The sequence below is a fragment of the Rhinopithecus bieti genome, unplaced genomic scaffold, assembly GCF_001698545.2.
Source record: "Rhinopithecus bieti isolate Rb0 unplaced genomic scaffold, ASM169854v2 scaffold_33432, whole genome shotgun sequence".
In the NCBI taxonomy this organism is placed as follows: Eukaryota; Metazoa; Chordata; class Mammalia; order Primates; family Cercopithecidae; genus Rhinopithecus; species Rhinopithecus bieti.
In genome coordinates this window covers 421,011-434,730 of record NW_016814481.1, presented here as the reverse complement: position 1 = coordinate 434,730, position 13,720 = coordinate 421,011, and the positions used below count along the sequence as shown (strand labels likewise).

Here is a 13,720-nt window from a genome sequence, read left to right as displayed (position 1 = left end):
TGCTCCCACCTGCCACCTGTAATCCCAGCACTGGGAGACCAAGGCAGGAGGATCACCCGAGGTCAGGAGTTCAAGACCAGCGTGGCCAACATGGTGAAACCCCATCTCTACCAAAATACAAAAATTAGCTGGGTGTTGTGGCATGTGCCTCTAATCCCAGCTACTCTGGAGGCTGAGGCAGAAGAATCGCTTAAACCCGGGAGTCGGAGGTTGCAGTGAACCAAGATCACGCCACTGCACTCCAGCCTGGGTGACAGAGCAAGACTCTGTCTCAAAAAAAGAAAAAATTGGCCAGGCGCAGTGGCTCAAGCCTGTAATCCCAGCACTTTGGGAGGCCAAGACGGGCGGATCACAAGGTCAGGAGATCGAGACCATCCTGGCTAACACGGTGAAACCCCGTCTCTACTAAAAAATACAAAAAACGAGCCGGGCGAGGTGGCGGGCACCTGTAGTCCCAGCTACTCTGGAGGCTGAGGCAGGAGAATGGTGTAAACCCAGGAGGTGGAGCTTGCAGTGAGCTGAGATCCGGCCACCGCACTCCAGCCTGGGCGACAGAGTGAGACTCCGTCTCAAAAAAGAAAAGAAAAGAAAAGAAAATTAGCCAGGCATGGGGATGCATGGCTGCAGTCCCAGCTACTTGGGAGGCTGAGGCAGGAGAATCACTTGAGCCTGGGAGGTTGAGGTTGCAGTGAGCCGAGATTACGCTACTGCACTCCAGCGTGGGTGCGGGAGACCCTGTCTCAAAAAAAAATAGTCACAGTGCAGTTCAGTGGTAGAGGCTGAACACGAGCGTGTGGGAAAGCCAGGAGTTCTGTTGCTGGGCACAGCTGAAATTTTATGAGAGCCTCATGCCTTGCAAAATGCAAATCCCTCGCTTGAGAGAAGAGCCGCCTCCATTGCCTCCAGTCTGTGGTCTCGTGGGTGGTGGCTTGGAGAGAAGGCTGGGAAATGCTTAAGGTGTTTGGGGCCAGGTGCGCCTAAGTGGCATCCAGCAGGTGAAGCCCCTAACCCACCTAAATGGGCTGCCAAACTGCGAGCTTGGAAAAAGACCCTGAAATCCACACTCCGGGGGACCCAGACAGACAGCTGGCTGGTCAGACCTGACCAACATCGGCAGCCTTTCCCCCACCAGGGGAGGAGGCACCGCCCTGACAGCACTGCCAGGGCCTGGGCATGTTTGGTTTTGACACGAGGCGTTCCCCAGCAAGTCGAGGCGACCCAGGCAAGGAACACGTTCCCGTGGGAAGGTTCCGGGTGGCTCCTGGCAGGAAGGCCAAGGCCCATGTCTCCCGGCATGGGCAGGGGCACGGGGAATAGCAAAGATGGATCGAGAGGGCCGTCTCAGCACTTCGTCCTGACCTCACCATGGTCACGCACTGTGCTACAGGAGGAGACTCAAAGGTGACACAGCAGAGACAGAGCTTTCAAATCTCAAACCAGGGTCTCGTCATGGGAGGGTTTGGTGTTACTTTCTCATAGCTCCTCTGTGCTCACTCTTGGACTGATAGAGCTTCTGCAATCTGCATATGGAGTCATTTAATTTAAATTTTAGAGACAGGGCCTTGCTCTGTTGCCCAGACTAGAGTGCAGTGGCACAATCACAGCTCACTGCAGCCTCAACCTCCCAGGCTCAAGCAGTTGATCCTCCTGCCTCAGCCTCCCGAGTAGCTGGGACCACAGGTGCGTGCCACCATGCCTGGCTAATTTTGGAGGTTTTTGTTTGTTTGTTTGTTTGTTTGTTTGTTTGTAGAGACAGGGTCTTGCCGTGTTGCCCAGGCTGGTCTGGAACACTTGGCCTCAAACGATCCTCCCACCTCATCTTCCCAAAGTGCTGGGATTACAGGCGCACCCAGCCTGGCTCATTGCCTCTTTTCTGAGGGACATTGTAAGTCACCACTTTATAATGGAGCCTGACATTTTCCATGGAAATTAAACCACCATTGATGCTTAGAAGCTTAAGTGCCTTGGAGTTACCAGGCTTTCCTCTGTACTCACTGGGAGTTTTCCCCTCGTGTTATATTTGCAAACTCCTTTTCTAACAGGATGTGTGTGGCTCATTCAGCCAAGGTAGACAACTCCACTTCACTGCAGTTGCCACCCCTTGGCGTTTTCTCTGTGCCCGTAAAGATAGTGAGGGGCATGCAGGAGACTGCAGAGGTGTCAGGGCCAAAGATGATGGCACAGGGGCGCCCGCACTGCCCAGATCAGCCTGTGGGAGGCCCCGGCCTAGGAGCGGACACCAAGGTTGGCTGTGGCCTTTCTCTTTCCAAGGGGAAAGGATGGGTGCAGCCCAGGCCGGTAGCCTTGGGTCTACCCATCGTGGAGTTCCTCCCCGTTACTGTTCTGCCTCTGCAGGAGTCCTAGCCGGCCCCGGTGTGACCTACTGTGGCCGCAGTGAAGCCAAAGGCGTCAGCGTGATTTCTGGTTCCCCGTGCAGAGCTTGCTCGACCTAGGCCCCGGGCACTCACACCTCTTGCTCTCTTTCCAGTTCTTTCCTTCCGGGAACAAGCCAGGCCCTCGCTGGCCGGTCCCCAGCCCACGTGCCAGTGGAGACCCTGTTGCAGTGGCCAAGGCCCAGCCGAGGTAGGTGTGGGGTGGGTGAGAACTGGCTCCAGGACCCTCACCAATTTTACCAAGGAGGGTGACAGACGGAGGGGACCCCAGTTCTCCCTCCCTGGGCCTCGACTTCCTCAGTCCAGCAGGGGAGCTGAGCCCTGTCTTTCAAACTGTACACGTTCCCTTGCTCCCCGAAAGCAGAGAATGGGCGACAGTGACCAGTGATCAGCACCCAACCCAGTGTCTCCCTAGGAGCCCTGGGACAGTGCCCCCGGCTCTGTGGGCTGTTCCTCTCTGGGAAGAGGGGCCAAAGCTTCCTCCTGAGTCCCTGGGAAGGGGAAGGGACCCAGACAGGGCTCAGAACTGTTGGCTGAGACCATCTTGGAGCCATTCCTAGCTCTGGCACCAGATAGGCACTCAAGTGAGTCTAACCTGCCCTCACCTCTTCCCCTCCCCACTTGGCTCTTGCCCTAGGCGAACCACCTCCTCCCTCACACAGGCCACCAGTGAGCCATCCTCCAGGCTGCTGTGTGTGGGGAGGGCACCCTCTCCCCCACACCATGCCTGTGGTCCCCGTAGTCTGTCCCCTCCTCCCGTGCCCTCCCGCAGCCCTCCTCGAAGCCAGGGCTGGGCGGCTGCCCTCTCTGTTACCTGGCACTTGAACCTGCCTCTCTGCAGAGGCGGCAGCTTATCAATTATTTATGGCCAAGTTTCTGTTTCTGTCTGGTGGGGGTGGAGGAGGGTTTGGGACTCAGCTCCTGGCTGTGTACGGCCCCCACACCCTCCTCCTCCTTCTCCTCCCCCAGCAGAGGACAGCTCTGTCCCCGCCTCCTGCCCTCACTCCCTGTGACTTGTACCTGCCGTGCCACTGGCCACCTCCCCTATCCACACACACAACCTGCACGCAGACCAGAGGTAGTTCATCAGAGTGGCCTGCTGTGGTTTGAGTGAAGAGCCAGGAGGGTTCACATCTGAATCTCTGATGTCCCAAGGCCAATGCAGCTCCCCTCCCTGCTGCCTTGGATGTCTAGAAGCTCTGAGAGGGCCTGGGGTCTGGTTTGGTGGCTTGAGGCTAAATGACACACACAAGAAGCTAAGGCCCAGGGGCTGCCAGTCACCTCAGGGTGACCAAGGCAGGAGCAACAGGACAGCAGTTTCCATAGTGACAGCCCCAGAGGTGCTGCCAAGCCTGGGGCATGGGCGGGTTTAGGGCGAGTGGCCCCCACTTACCCGCCTGGCCCCCTGTACTGCCCATGTCTGAGAGTAGCACCTGTTCTGTGGGGGGGTGGGGTTCTGTGGCTCCTTGGATCTTCCGTGACTTTTTTTTTTTTTTGAGACATGGTCTCACTCCCATCACCCAGGCTGGAGTGCAGTGGTGCAACCTCAGCTCACTGCAGCCTCGATCTCCTGGGCTTACGTGATTCTCCCACTTCAGCCCCCTTAGTAGCTGGGACTATGGTTACCCGCCACCACACCCAGCTAATTTTGTATATATTTTTTAGAGACGGGATTTTGCCATGTTGCCCAGGCTGGTCTCGAACTCCTGGACTCAAGTGATCCACCTGCCTCAGCCTTGCAAAGTGGTGGGATTACAGGCATGAGCCACCGTGCCTGGCAGGATATTTTTTAGATAAGAGTCTTGCTCTGTTGCCTAGGCTGGTGTGCAGGATCATAGCCTACTGTAGCCTCCATCTCCCGGGCTCAAGTGATCCTCTCACTTCATCCTCCTGAGTAGCTGGGACTACAGGCATGCACCACCATGCCTGGCTAATTTTGTATTATTTGTAGAGACGGGCTCTCACTACGTTGCCAAGGCTGGTCTTGCTGGGTTCAAGCCATCCTCCCACCTTGACCTCCACAACCTTACATAGATATGAATGCCATCTGGGCCGGCTTTTCTTCTTTTTTTTTTTTCTTTTTTTTGAGACAGAGTCTCACTCTGTCGCCCAGGCTGGAGTGCAGTGGCGTGATCTCGGAGCTCGGCTCACTGCAAGCTCCGCCTCCTGGGTTCACACATTCTCCTGCCTCAGCCCTCCGAGTAGCTGGGACTACAGGCGCCCGCCACCACGCTCAGCTAATTTTTTGTATTTTTAGTAGAGACGGGTTTTCACCGTGTTAGCCAGGATGGTTTCAATCTCCTGACCTTGTGATCCGCCCGCCTCGGCTTCCAAAGTGCTGGGATTACAGGCGTGAGCCACCGCGCCCGGCAGGGCTGGCTTTTCTAGCAGTGCCCTGGGTGCTGGGGAGAAAGTGTGGCACAAAACACAGAGTTGACTGCTAGTGGGGGATTCGGGATGTGGGGACATGAGAGACAGCAGATTAGATCATCAGATGGCAGAGTGTTGGGGAAAAAAAGGCAGCGGAGAAGGGGTTAAAATGTAAGGGGTGATCAGGGAAGCCACCACCCACCATCAGGAGGAGACATTTAGGAAAGAATGTTCCAGAATCCTGAGAGGTGCTCAAGGAATGGCCAGGAGTCTAGTGTGGCTACAGCAAGCGGGAGGGGAGAAGTGGGAGACGAGGGGAAGGCACAGGGAAGGCAGGTGGTGCACAGCTGCAGGAGGAGAGGGCCTGCCTCTGAGCCAGGTTTCCAAGTTCACAACCCCCGGTACCTGTGGGGGGCAAACTGCAGGTGCAGGAGCTGGGGAGGTGGTGGCAGCAGCATCCTGAGAGGGCAGGGGGTGGGCAGGGGAGAAGTGGTTGGGTTCTGGGCCTGCTGGGCAGTGGAGCCAGTTGGGTTGGCCATCAGGGTTCTGTCGTGAACAGAGGAGGACAGGCTGGACACCCGGAAAAGATGGCACGCGGCCCGGCGGAAGCCCCTCCCACTGGAGAGCTCTGGTAGTCCGGTGAGGTCGGGCCACTCTGAATTTCCTTCCCTGCCGGCCAGGACCTTCGTGGGGATCCAGGCCTCTGAGGCCTCCAGGATGGAGGACGCCACCAACATCGTGCGTGGCCTCATCGTTGAGCTCTCTAACCTGAAGTACGGGCTGGGATCGGACTCACAGGGCGTGGGGCCTGTGGGAGGCCAGTGGGGACTCAGAGGAGCAGGGAGGGACTGAAGTGTGAAGCCCCTGGGTGGGCAGCGAGGGTCAGGCACCCCACTGCTGCTGGGCCCTCACCGTGTCCCCGTCCCTGGTCCTTTGCAGAACACGGGCTCTGAAGAAAGGCTGGAACAGGCCCAGCCTGTGCTGCAACAGGCCCTTTCTGGTTATGTGCACATGTGTGTGAGCCGTGTGTGTGCATCTGAGTCATTGGTGACCGTGTGGCTGTGAGGTGCGGGCCCCTGTCACCTGGTGACCACTGAGCCCCACACACGTGCCTGTATTTCCCCCGCAGCCGGCTGATCATGGGCACCCACCGGGACCTGGAAGCCTTCAAGCGCCTCAACTACCGGAAGACAAAGCCGGGAGGCAAAGCCCCCCTGCCTTACCCTTCCAAGGGGCCTGGGAATGTCCCTCGAGGGGACCCACCCTGGAGGGAACTGTAGGCCACTTTGAGGTCTGTGTTTCCTTTGCCACCCAGCCCCCATGCCTGCGGACCTCCTCCAAGATGCTCCAGGGGGTCCTAGTGGACCCTACAAACCTCCCTTCAGTTGCCCGGAAGTTGGTCTTCCATGGACAACAGCAAGGAGGCCCCGAGGTCCTGGCCTCACCTGGCCAGGATCAAGGTCAGTAGCCTCCCTTGGCTTCAGGGAGGGAAACTGCGTCTCCTGCAGCCCCAGTGGCTTCAGGCAGGCCTGGGATCCAGGAAGCGGCTACCTCCCAGCAGAGCCCATCCTGTCCGGATTTGCAAATTTTAGGCTCCTGAGCCAAGTATGGAAGGTTCAGAATTTGTTTCTTTCCTGGAGGAGAAGAGAGCTCCCTTTGTTTTCTTTCTCCCTATTTCCATTTTATTTCTTCTGGGAAGACCCGTAATAAATGATTCTGTAGAGGCCCGGTGACCTGTTTGGGGCTGTTTGGGGCTGTTTGGGGCTGAGGCTTCAGTTCCTTCACCTTCCGCCCACAAACCTCTCTACCCACTTCCTCCTCCTCGCACTCTACGAGTTTACACCTCAGCTTCCCTGGCAAAGCAAGAGGGGTGCAAATCTCCAGGGGTGGGTGACTGTGTGCCCGCTTGTGTGTGCAGGCTCTTGAGCACACACACGGTTCGCAGAAGCCTAAGAGACGCCCTGGGAGATCACCCAGCTGCAGGGTCAGTCCAGTGCTCAGGTGGCCTGGCCCATCCTCCAGGAAAGCTGCCTGTGGGCCCCAGCCAGGAAGGAGGCTATCCCAAGAGGTTGTTATGGATGCAAACATGGCTGAAGTCATGGCACTTCTCGTCCCACGCAAGCCTCTCAACAGCCAGATGACAGTCCTGTTAGCAGCCACAGGGGCTGCTGTCATCCCATTTGCAGAAAACAATGCCTCTATGAAATCTGTCACTGAAAGGCTGACTGGACCTTCGACGTCATGAAGCACTCTGACTCCTGCACCCCAGCTCCCACGGCTCAGGCGGGGTCCTCCTCCTACCCTGCAATCTTATACCCCGGAGACCTCATGCAGGAGGGGAGGAAAGAGCAGGGCAGGTTCACACCCAGGTGAGCCCCCTGTCCATCAGGACATGCCCTGATGTGAGCCCAGTTCCCTGGGTCTCCAGCCCCAGCGGCTCTGCCCTAGGAAACCCTAACTCCATTCCCAGACCCTGGGAGCTGCTGGTATCCTTCTGTTTTCTTTCTCCTCCTCCCCACATCCCCCTCCACGACCCAGCTGTCTGCAAGGACCCACCCCCATCCCCAGGGCCTCTGGTTCCAGTTTAAATTGGAAAGCCAAGGGCAGAGGGGACAACAATGCTCGATTCCTCGCCACCAGACCACAGGCCTCAGGGCTGGTTTGTGGACCGGGGGTAGGAATGTGGACTGCACAGTGGGTGCGCTGGCTTCCTGAGCACTGCCACCTGTCACCTCAACAGGACAAGATCTGGAGGTGGAGGAGGCAGGCAGGGGCATGGGAATTCCCCCACATGCATTCCCCCCGCCCTGCCAGAACGGCCCCATTTTTCTGCTCCTGCCCAAGCCCACCTAGGCCACCACCCCTGCCCAATCCCCCAGGACATGGTCCCATTCCCTGCCCCCTAAATGTCCCTCCCTTGCTCTGAACTGTGTGGCTTGTCACTGGGGCATCCATGGTGACATAACCATTCACCTTCTTTAGTGAGGAGGATGCGGGGGGCTCCATCTAGTTGTCTGTTAATTTCTTCCTCAAATGAAGCCCCCATCTCCAGTAAGGAGCTGGGGGTGGGATGGGAGGAGTCCACCCATCTTGCATGTCAGTGCAGGGGGTGGCTGAAAGACCAAATGTCCACAGAAAGGGTCTCATGATGTCGATCTGGCTTCAAGGTGCCAGAACCCCCTCAGCTACCCCAAGGACCCACTTGTGTTACTCTGCACAAAGCAGCTCACCCTAGCACCCCACGGTGCTGAAACTCAAAGAAGAGGAAAGGGAGATCTAGGTACAGGACTCACAGCAATGTTCACGCTACACCTTGCCCCAAGACCAGGCCTTGTCTGTTGTTGATCCATTCATAAGCATTTATTGAGTGCTGACTGGATGCCCAGCACTGGGGAGATGGCAGATGGCACAAAGGACAGGGTCCCCAAGGACGGGCGATTTCAGCTGTTCCCTCGCCAACCCCAGGGCATCCCCAGGGCTCAATCTCGGGCTGGGGGGAGGGTCTGGGAGTGGGAGTGGTCCTCATAGGGTGGGTCTTCCCGGAAATCCAGCTGAGCCCGGGTGCCCTTGCCCAGATGTAGGCGGCCTCTTAGGTGGACATGGAGGGAGAGCAGGAGGGCGAAGGCTCAGACTTCCCGGCACCTCTGAAACCTAGCGGAGGGGGGAGGGAGAGAAATGCTTAATCACAGGCCACGATGACTCAACGCTCCCCAAGTTGCCCACGGACTCGGCCTCCGGAGATGCTGGACCTCTGGCGCCACCCAGTGGCTGCTCCGGAGACAGCGGCCCCGTGATGTCTGGCTCCGCAGGGCGGCCCCGCTGGGACCCAGAGCCCAAGACAAAGCGCCGGAGTTCCGATTCTGCGACCGTGGTGCCCTCTCGTGGCCGCCGGGGTCTGGGGGGGGGGTCCCCAGATCTGTTACTCCCAGAAGTTGTTAATCAGAAAGGCTGGCGGCAGGACACCATCGTCCCCATGTCCTTTTAGCCTCCAGCGTCTCCCAGTGGGACAGCATCAAAGCTCACAGGGAACACTATCGTCTCCTGGAGGCAGTCTTTCACGCTTTTTTTCTTTTTTGAGAGGGAGTCTCTGTCGCCCAGACTGAAGTGCAGTAACGTGATCTCAGCTCACTGCGACTTCCACCTCCCGGGTTCTAGCGATTCTCCTGTCTCAGCCCCCCGAGTAGCAGGGATTACAGGCGCATGCCACCACGCCGTTAATTTTTTGTATTTTTAGTAGAGACGGGGTTTCACCATGTTGGCCAGGCTGGTCTTGAATTGCTGACCTCAGGTGATCCACCTGCTTCAGCGTCCCCAAGTACTGGGCTTACAGGCGTGAGCCACCGCCCTCAGCGCTTTTATTTATTTTTTTTAAGACAGGGTCTTGCTGTGTTGCCCAGGCTGCAGTGCAGTGGCACCATCTCAGCTCACTGCAGCCTCTGCCCCCTGGACCCAAGCGATCCTCCCTGGTCAGCCTCCCAAGTAGCTGGGACTACAGGCACATACTACCATGTCCGGCTAATTTTTTGTAGACATGGGGTTTCACCATGTTGCCTCAGGCTGGTCTCAAACTCTTGGGCTCGAGCAATCCTCCTGCCTTGGCCTCCCAAAGTATTGGGATTACAGGTGTGAGCCACCACATCTGACCCTTTCATGACTTTAACAAATGTTCACTGCAAAGCTGCCTGAGAGTAGATGGGAGGGGTGGTCCTCTCCCAGTCACTATCCTCCAGGAGCTCACAGTCTGATGGGTGAGGCAGTGCCCAAACACACCTAGTCGGACGGGCCCCTCCTCTGTTAGCTGACTTCCTCAAAGACAATTTAAGTTGCTAGAATGAATTTCTCTTTTAAAACCTCACTGGGGGCCAGGCACGGTGGCTCATGCCTGTAATCGCAGCACTTTGGGAGGCCGAGGCAGGTGAATCTCCAGGTCAGGAGTTTGAGACTCAGTCTGGCCAAGATGGTGAAACCCCGTTCTGTACTAAAAATACAAAAATTAGCCGGGCGCGGTGGTGGGCGCCTCTAATTCCAGCTACTCGGGAGGCTGAGGCAAGAGAATTGCTTGAACCCGGGAGGCAGAGGTTGCAGTGAGCTAAGATCGTGCCACTGCACTCTCTAGCCTGGGTGACAGAGCAAGACTCCATCTCGGAAAAACAATATAAATAAATAAATAAAACCTCACTGGGGCCAGGCATGGTGGCTCAGGCCTGTAATCCTAGCATTTTGGGAGGCCTAGGCAGGAGGATCACCTAAGCCGTGTTCGAGACCGGCCTGGGAAACATAGTAAGACCTTGTTTCTACCGGTGGGGGGCCAGGGGGGAAAGCCAGGTATGGTGGTGCAGGCCTGTAATTCCAGCTACTCGGGAGACTGAGGCAGGAGAATCGCTTGAACCCAGGAGGCGAGGTTGCAGTGAGCCAAGATCGCGCTACTGCAGTCCAGCCTGGGTGACAGAAAGAGACTCTGTCTCAAGATAAATAAAGACATAAATAAAATAAACTGGCTCGGCGTGGTACTCACGCCTGTAATCTCAGCAGTTTGGGAGGCCGAGGCGGGCAGAGCTTCAGGTCAGGAGTTCGAGACCAGCCTGGCCAACATGGTGAAACCCCATCTCTACTAAAAATACAAAATTTAGCTGGGCATGGTGGCAATTAGTCAGGCATAGTGGTGCCCACCTATAATCCCAGCTACTCAGGAGGTTAAGGCAGGAGAATCACTTGAATCCAAGAGATGGAGATTGCAGTGAGCTGAGATGGGGCCACTGCACTCCAGCCTGATCAACAGAAAGAGACTCTGTCTCAACATAAACAAATAAGTAAATAAAATAAACTGCTGTTCTAAGCTCTCTCTAAGGTCTTCCCTTAACCCTTGGAGGTGGGTACTGGGGCTAATCTTACTTCACAGAGGGGCTCAGCCATTACTCTCAGACAGGTCCCCCCAGCCACCTGTACAGGCACCTGCTCCTCCTCCTCCTCGGCGGTGGCCTGTGTCCTGCATCTTCACCTTGTCAGGACGGACCAGCTTCTTGCCTGCTGAGTTTCGGGTGGTGTGGCTGTAGACGGAGGTGTAGCCCTGGCCAGTAAGTGGGCAGAAGCGTCGGGTGTGGGCACGCTCACGCGTGGCACCACACTGGGGGCACACGTAGTCCCGCAAGATGGGACACAGCACCCTGCCGGCCTCGTCCTTCAGCACGTGGGACTGGTAGATGGCCCGGGACTCGCCGTTGTGTTTGCAGAAAGAGCACAGGCGTTCAGGAGCTGGCGAGGACTCCAGGCTGCGCTTCTGATCCTTGGGTCCTGGCACTGGGACCGACTCTGGCACTGACACTGACTCTGGCACTGGCACTGACTCCGGCGCTGACACTGGTTCCAGCACTGGCTCTGGCTCTGGCTGGGGGCTCAGCCTGGTCTCAGGCCCCTCTTTCCCACTGAGAGCCCTAACCAGGCGTGCCAAACCCAGGTAATCTGTCCACAGGTCAAAGGTCCCCATAGCTGGGCAGCATGTGCCAGGCGGAGGGAGTCACAGAGACAAGTAACCGGGCCTGGCGCAAACTCCCTCTTTCTGAACCTTCTCTGCTGCCCCTTCCTTCCTCTCTCTGGAGCCTGGGAGTCTGGGCTGGCCGACCCTCCTTTTACCTCCAAGGGGGTGTGAAGGGGGAGGAGCAGGCTGTGGGAGGTTCCTTGTTGTCGCAGGGGGGCTGGGTGCCCCACTAAGGCACCTCCCAAGAGGCTGCATGGCCTCTGGTGGTGCTGGGGGGCTGCAGGACACAGGGTGTGTGTGGGGGGCACCCAGCGATGTGCGCCACACCCCCATGTACACACCTCCAGGGAACTGGGGGGCTACCCTAACTCCCCTCCTTTTGGAGTCCTTAGCCCTCCAGCCCCACTGGAGGATGGGCAGAATGGGTTGGAAACCCCACCCTCAAAGACTAACAGTTACCAGTAACTTAAAGAAGTTAACTTAGTAACTTCTTTATAACTTTTTCTTCCTTCCTCTGGGCGGAGGAGTGGCCAGGTGCCCCTGGGCTCTTTGTGTGTGTGTCCGGGGAGTAGGTTGCTGATGCTCCAGCTGTCTCTGAAAGGAGTGTGGTGGTCCCAGGCTCATGGGCTGGTTGCGGGGGGTAGGGGAAGGATCATGCCCCACCCCCCAAGCTCTGGTCTCCCTCCAAGAGTTTTCACATCGGTTGTCTTAGTGGAACCCCCATTTAATGGATGAGCAAACTGAAGTGTGAAGCCACCTGCCCATCCAGTTATTTATAAAGACGTGCACCAGGCTGGGCGTGGTGGCTCATGCCTGTAATCCCAAAACTTTGGGAGGCCAAGACGGGGCGGATGACGTGAGGTCAGGAGTTCGAGGCCAGCCTGGCTAACATGGTGAAACCCTGTCTCTACTAAAAATACAAAAAAAAAAAAAAAAAATTAGCTAGGCATGGTGGTGGGCGCCTGTGATCCCAGCTACTCGGGAGGCTGAGGCAGGAGAACTGCTTGAACCCAGGAGGCAGAGGTTGCAGTGAGCCAAGATGAGCCATTGCACTCCAGCCTGGGTGACACAGTAAGGCTCTTGTCTCAAAACAAAACAACAAAAAGCACCAGATCTGCCTCCTTATTCTAGTTACCGGGGGCCCCCTGAGGCTAGGTGCTGGGGAGGGAGCCCCTTCCTGGCTGGGGCTGCAGAGGGGTGAGAAATAATCCTCTGGAGTCGGGAGGTGGGGGATAGCAGGTTGGGATCTTAGGAGGGGACCCCTAGTACCTACAGCTCTTCAATGTCCTCCCCCAGATGAGATCTCAGGAGGGTAGGGGGTGCTCAGGACTTGGACACAGAGGAGAGAGGCTGTGCCGCTTACACACCTCATCCACCCATCCATTCATTGAAGAAACTTTTATTGGCCAGGCACTGCAGCTCATTTTTGAGAGGCCAAGGGAGGATCGCTTGAACCCAGGAGCTGGAGACCAGCCTGGGCAACACTTTGAGACCCTGCTCCTACAAAAACACTTTTTCGAAATAAGCTGGCTGTGGTGGTGCGTGCCAGTGGTCCCGGCTACTGGGGAGGCTGAGGCGGGAGGATCAACACTTGACCCCAGTTATTAGAGGCTGCAGTGAGCTAAGATCACACCATTGCACTCCAGCCTGGGTGACAAGAGCGAGATCCTGTCTCTAATTTAAAAGAACAAAACTATGGAGCACTCCATGGAGCAGAACTTACCACCCACATTTCAGAAAGGGATTTTAGGCCAAGCAAAGTGGTTCATGCCTGTAATCCCAGCACCTTGGGAGGCCGAGGTGGGAGGATTACTTGAGGTCAGGAGTTTGAGACCAGCCTGGCCAACACAGTGAAATCACGTCTCTACTAAAAATACAAAAATTAGCCTGCCGTGGTGGCAGATGGCTGTAATCCCAGCTACTTGGGAGGCAGAGGCCGGAGAATCACTCAAACCCTGGAGGTAGAGGTTGCAGTGAGCCAAGATTGGGCCATTGTACTCCAGCCGAGGCAACAGAGTGAGACTATCTTAAAAAATAATAATTAATAATAAGAAGAGGGGAGTTTAGCTGCCTTGCCCCAGCCTGTTTACCCCCAATCCTCTAATACTTAGTCCCAAATCCAGCCAGAGTCCATCCAGATCCCAGACACCAGCTCTCCTCTCCAAAGAGGAGTGGCTGGGGTCAGGGCAAAAAACAGGCTGAGTGACTTTGTGGGTGGGGGGTCCTGTCCCCAGTCCCCATTCCCCTTAAGCCGTGTCTGGCCCAGCCACAGTGACATTCATCCCCCGGTGGGTCTGGCCTCGGTCCTCACAACCCACCGACAACAATGAATGTTGATTGTGACCTTGGCTGTGGCCTAGGGGAGGGGACGTGCCCAGGCTGGATTGGGGGCTCCCCTGGCCCCCCTAGATCTGGAAGGTTAGAGTCACCGGAAGGAGGATGGCAAGTCCAGGTCTCAGGGTCCACTCAACGGTCGATGGTT

The 13,720-nt window shown here is 56.7% G+C and overlaps 2 protein-coding genes across 3 annotated transcripts; one reads left to right on the top strand and one right to left on the bottom strand.

Annotated features, from left to right (window-relative positions):
* Positions 1 to 1,173: 1,173 nt before the first annotated feature.
* On the top strand, positions 1,174 to 6,084 carry BRME1 (break repair meiotic recombinase recruitment factor 1). The gene is made up of 4 exons (XM_017851212.1): positions 1,174 to 1,247; positions 2,489 to 2,583; positions 5,323 to 5,536; positions 5,893 to 6,084. The coding sequence occupies exons 1-4, from the start codon at positions 1,174 to 1,176 to the stop codon at positions 6,041 to 6,043; spliced, it is 534 nt and encodes a 177-aa protein (XP_017706701.1). The 3' UTR covers positions 6,044 to 6,084.
* Positions 6,085 to 8,099: 2,015 nt separating this feature from the next.
* On the bottom strand, positions 8,100 to 12,061 carry NANOS3 (nanos C2HC-type zinc finger 3). 2 transcript variants are annotated; one of them, XM_017851225.1, is made up of 2 exons: positions 10,704 to 12,061; positions 8,100 to 8,414 (listed from the first exon to the last, which is right to left on the bottom strand). In XM_017851225.1, the coding sequence occupies exons 1-2, from the start codon at positions 11,245 to 11,247 to the stop codon at positions 8,353 to 8,355; spliced, it is 606 nt and encodes a 201-aa protein (XP_017706714.1). In that variant the 5' UTR covers positions 11,248 to 12,061; the 3' UTR covers positions 8,100 to 8,352. The 2 variants fall into 2 exon arrangements, with proteins under 2 accessions (XP_017706714.1, XP_017706715.1); XM_017851226.1 differs by having other exon boundaries at positions 10,716 to 12,061.
* Positions 12,062 to 13,720: the final 1,659 nt, after the last annotated feature.

Bases quoted from the DNA above. Each gene is read 5' to 3' on its own strand.
- BRME1 (XM_017851212.1), top strand. From the start codon at position 1,174: ATGTTTGGTTTTGACACGAGGCGTTCCCCAGCAAGTCGAGGCGACCCA. The intron at 2,584-5,322 runs GTAGGTGTGGGG...TGTCGTGAACAG, and splicing joins GTGGCCAAGGCCCAGCCGAG to AGGAGGACAGGCTGGACACC. The intron at 5,537-5,892 runs GTACGGGCTGGG...TTTCCCCCGCAG, and splicing joins GTTGAGCTCTCTAACCTGAA to CCGGCTGATCATGGGCACCC.
- NANOS3 (XM_017851225.1), bottom strand. From the start codon at position 11,247: ATGGGGACCTTTGACCTGTGGACAGATTACCTGGGTTTGGCACGCCTG. The intron at 8,415-10,703 runs GTGGCTGGGGGG...CCCCTCCGCTAG, and splicing joins AGGAGCAGGTGCCTGTACAG to GTTTCAGAGGTGCCGGGAAG.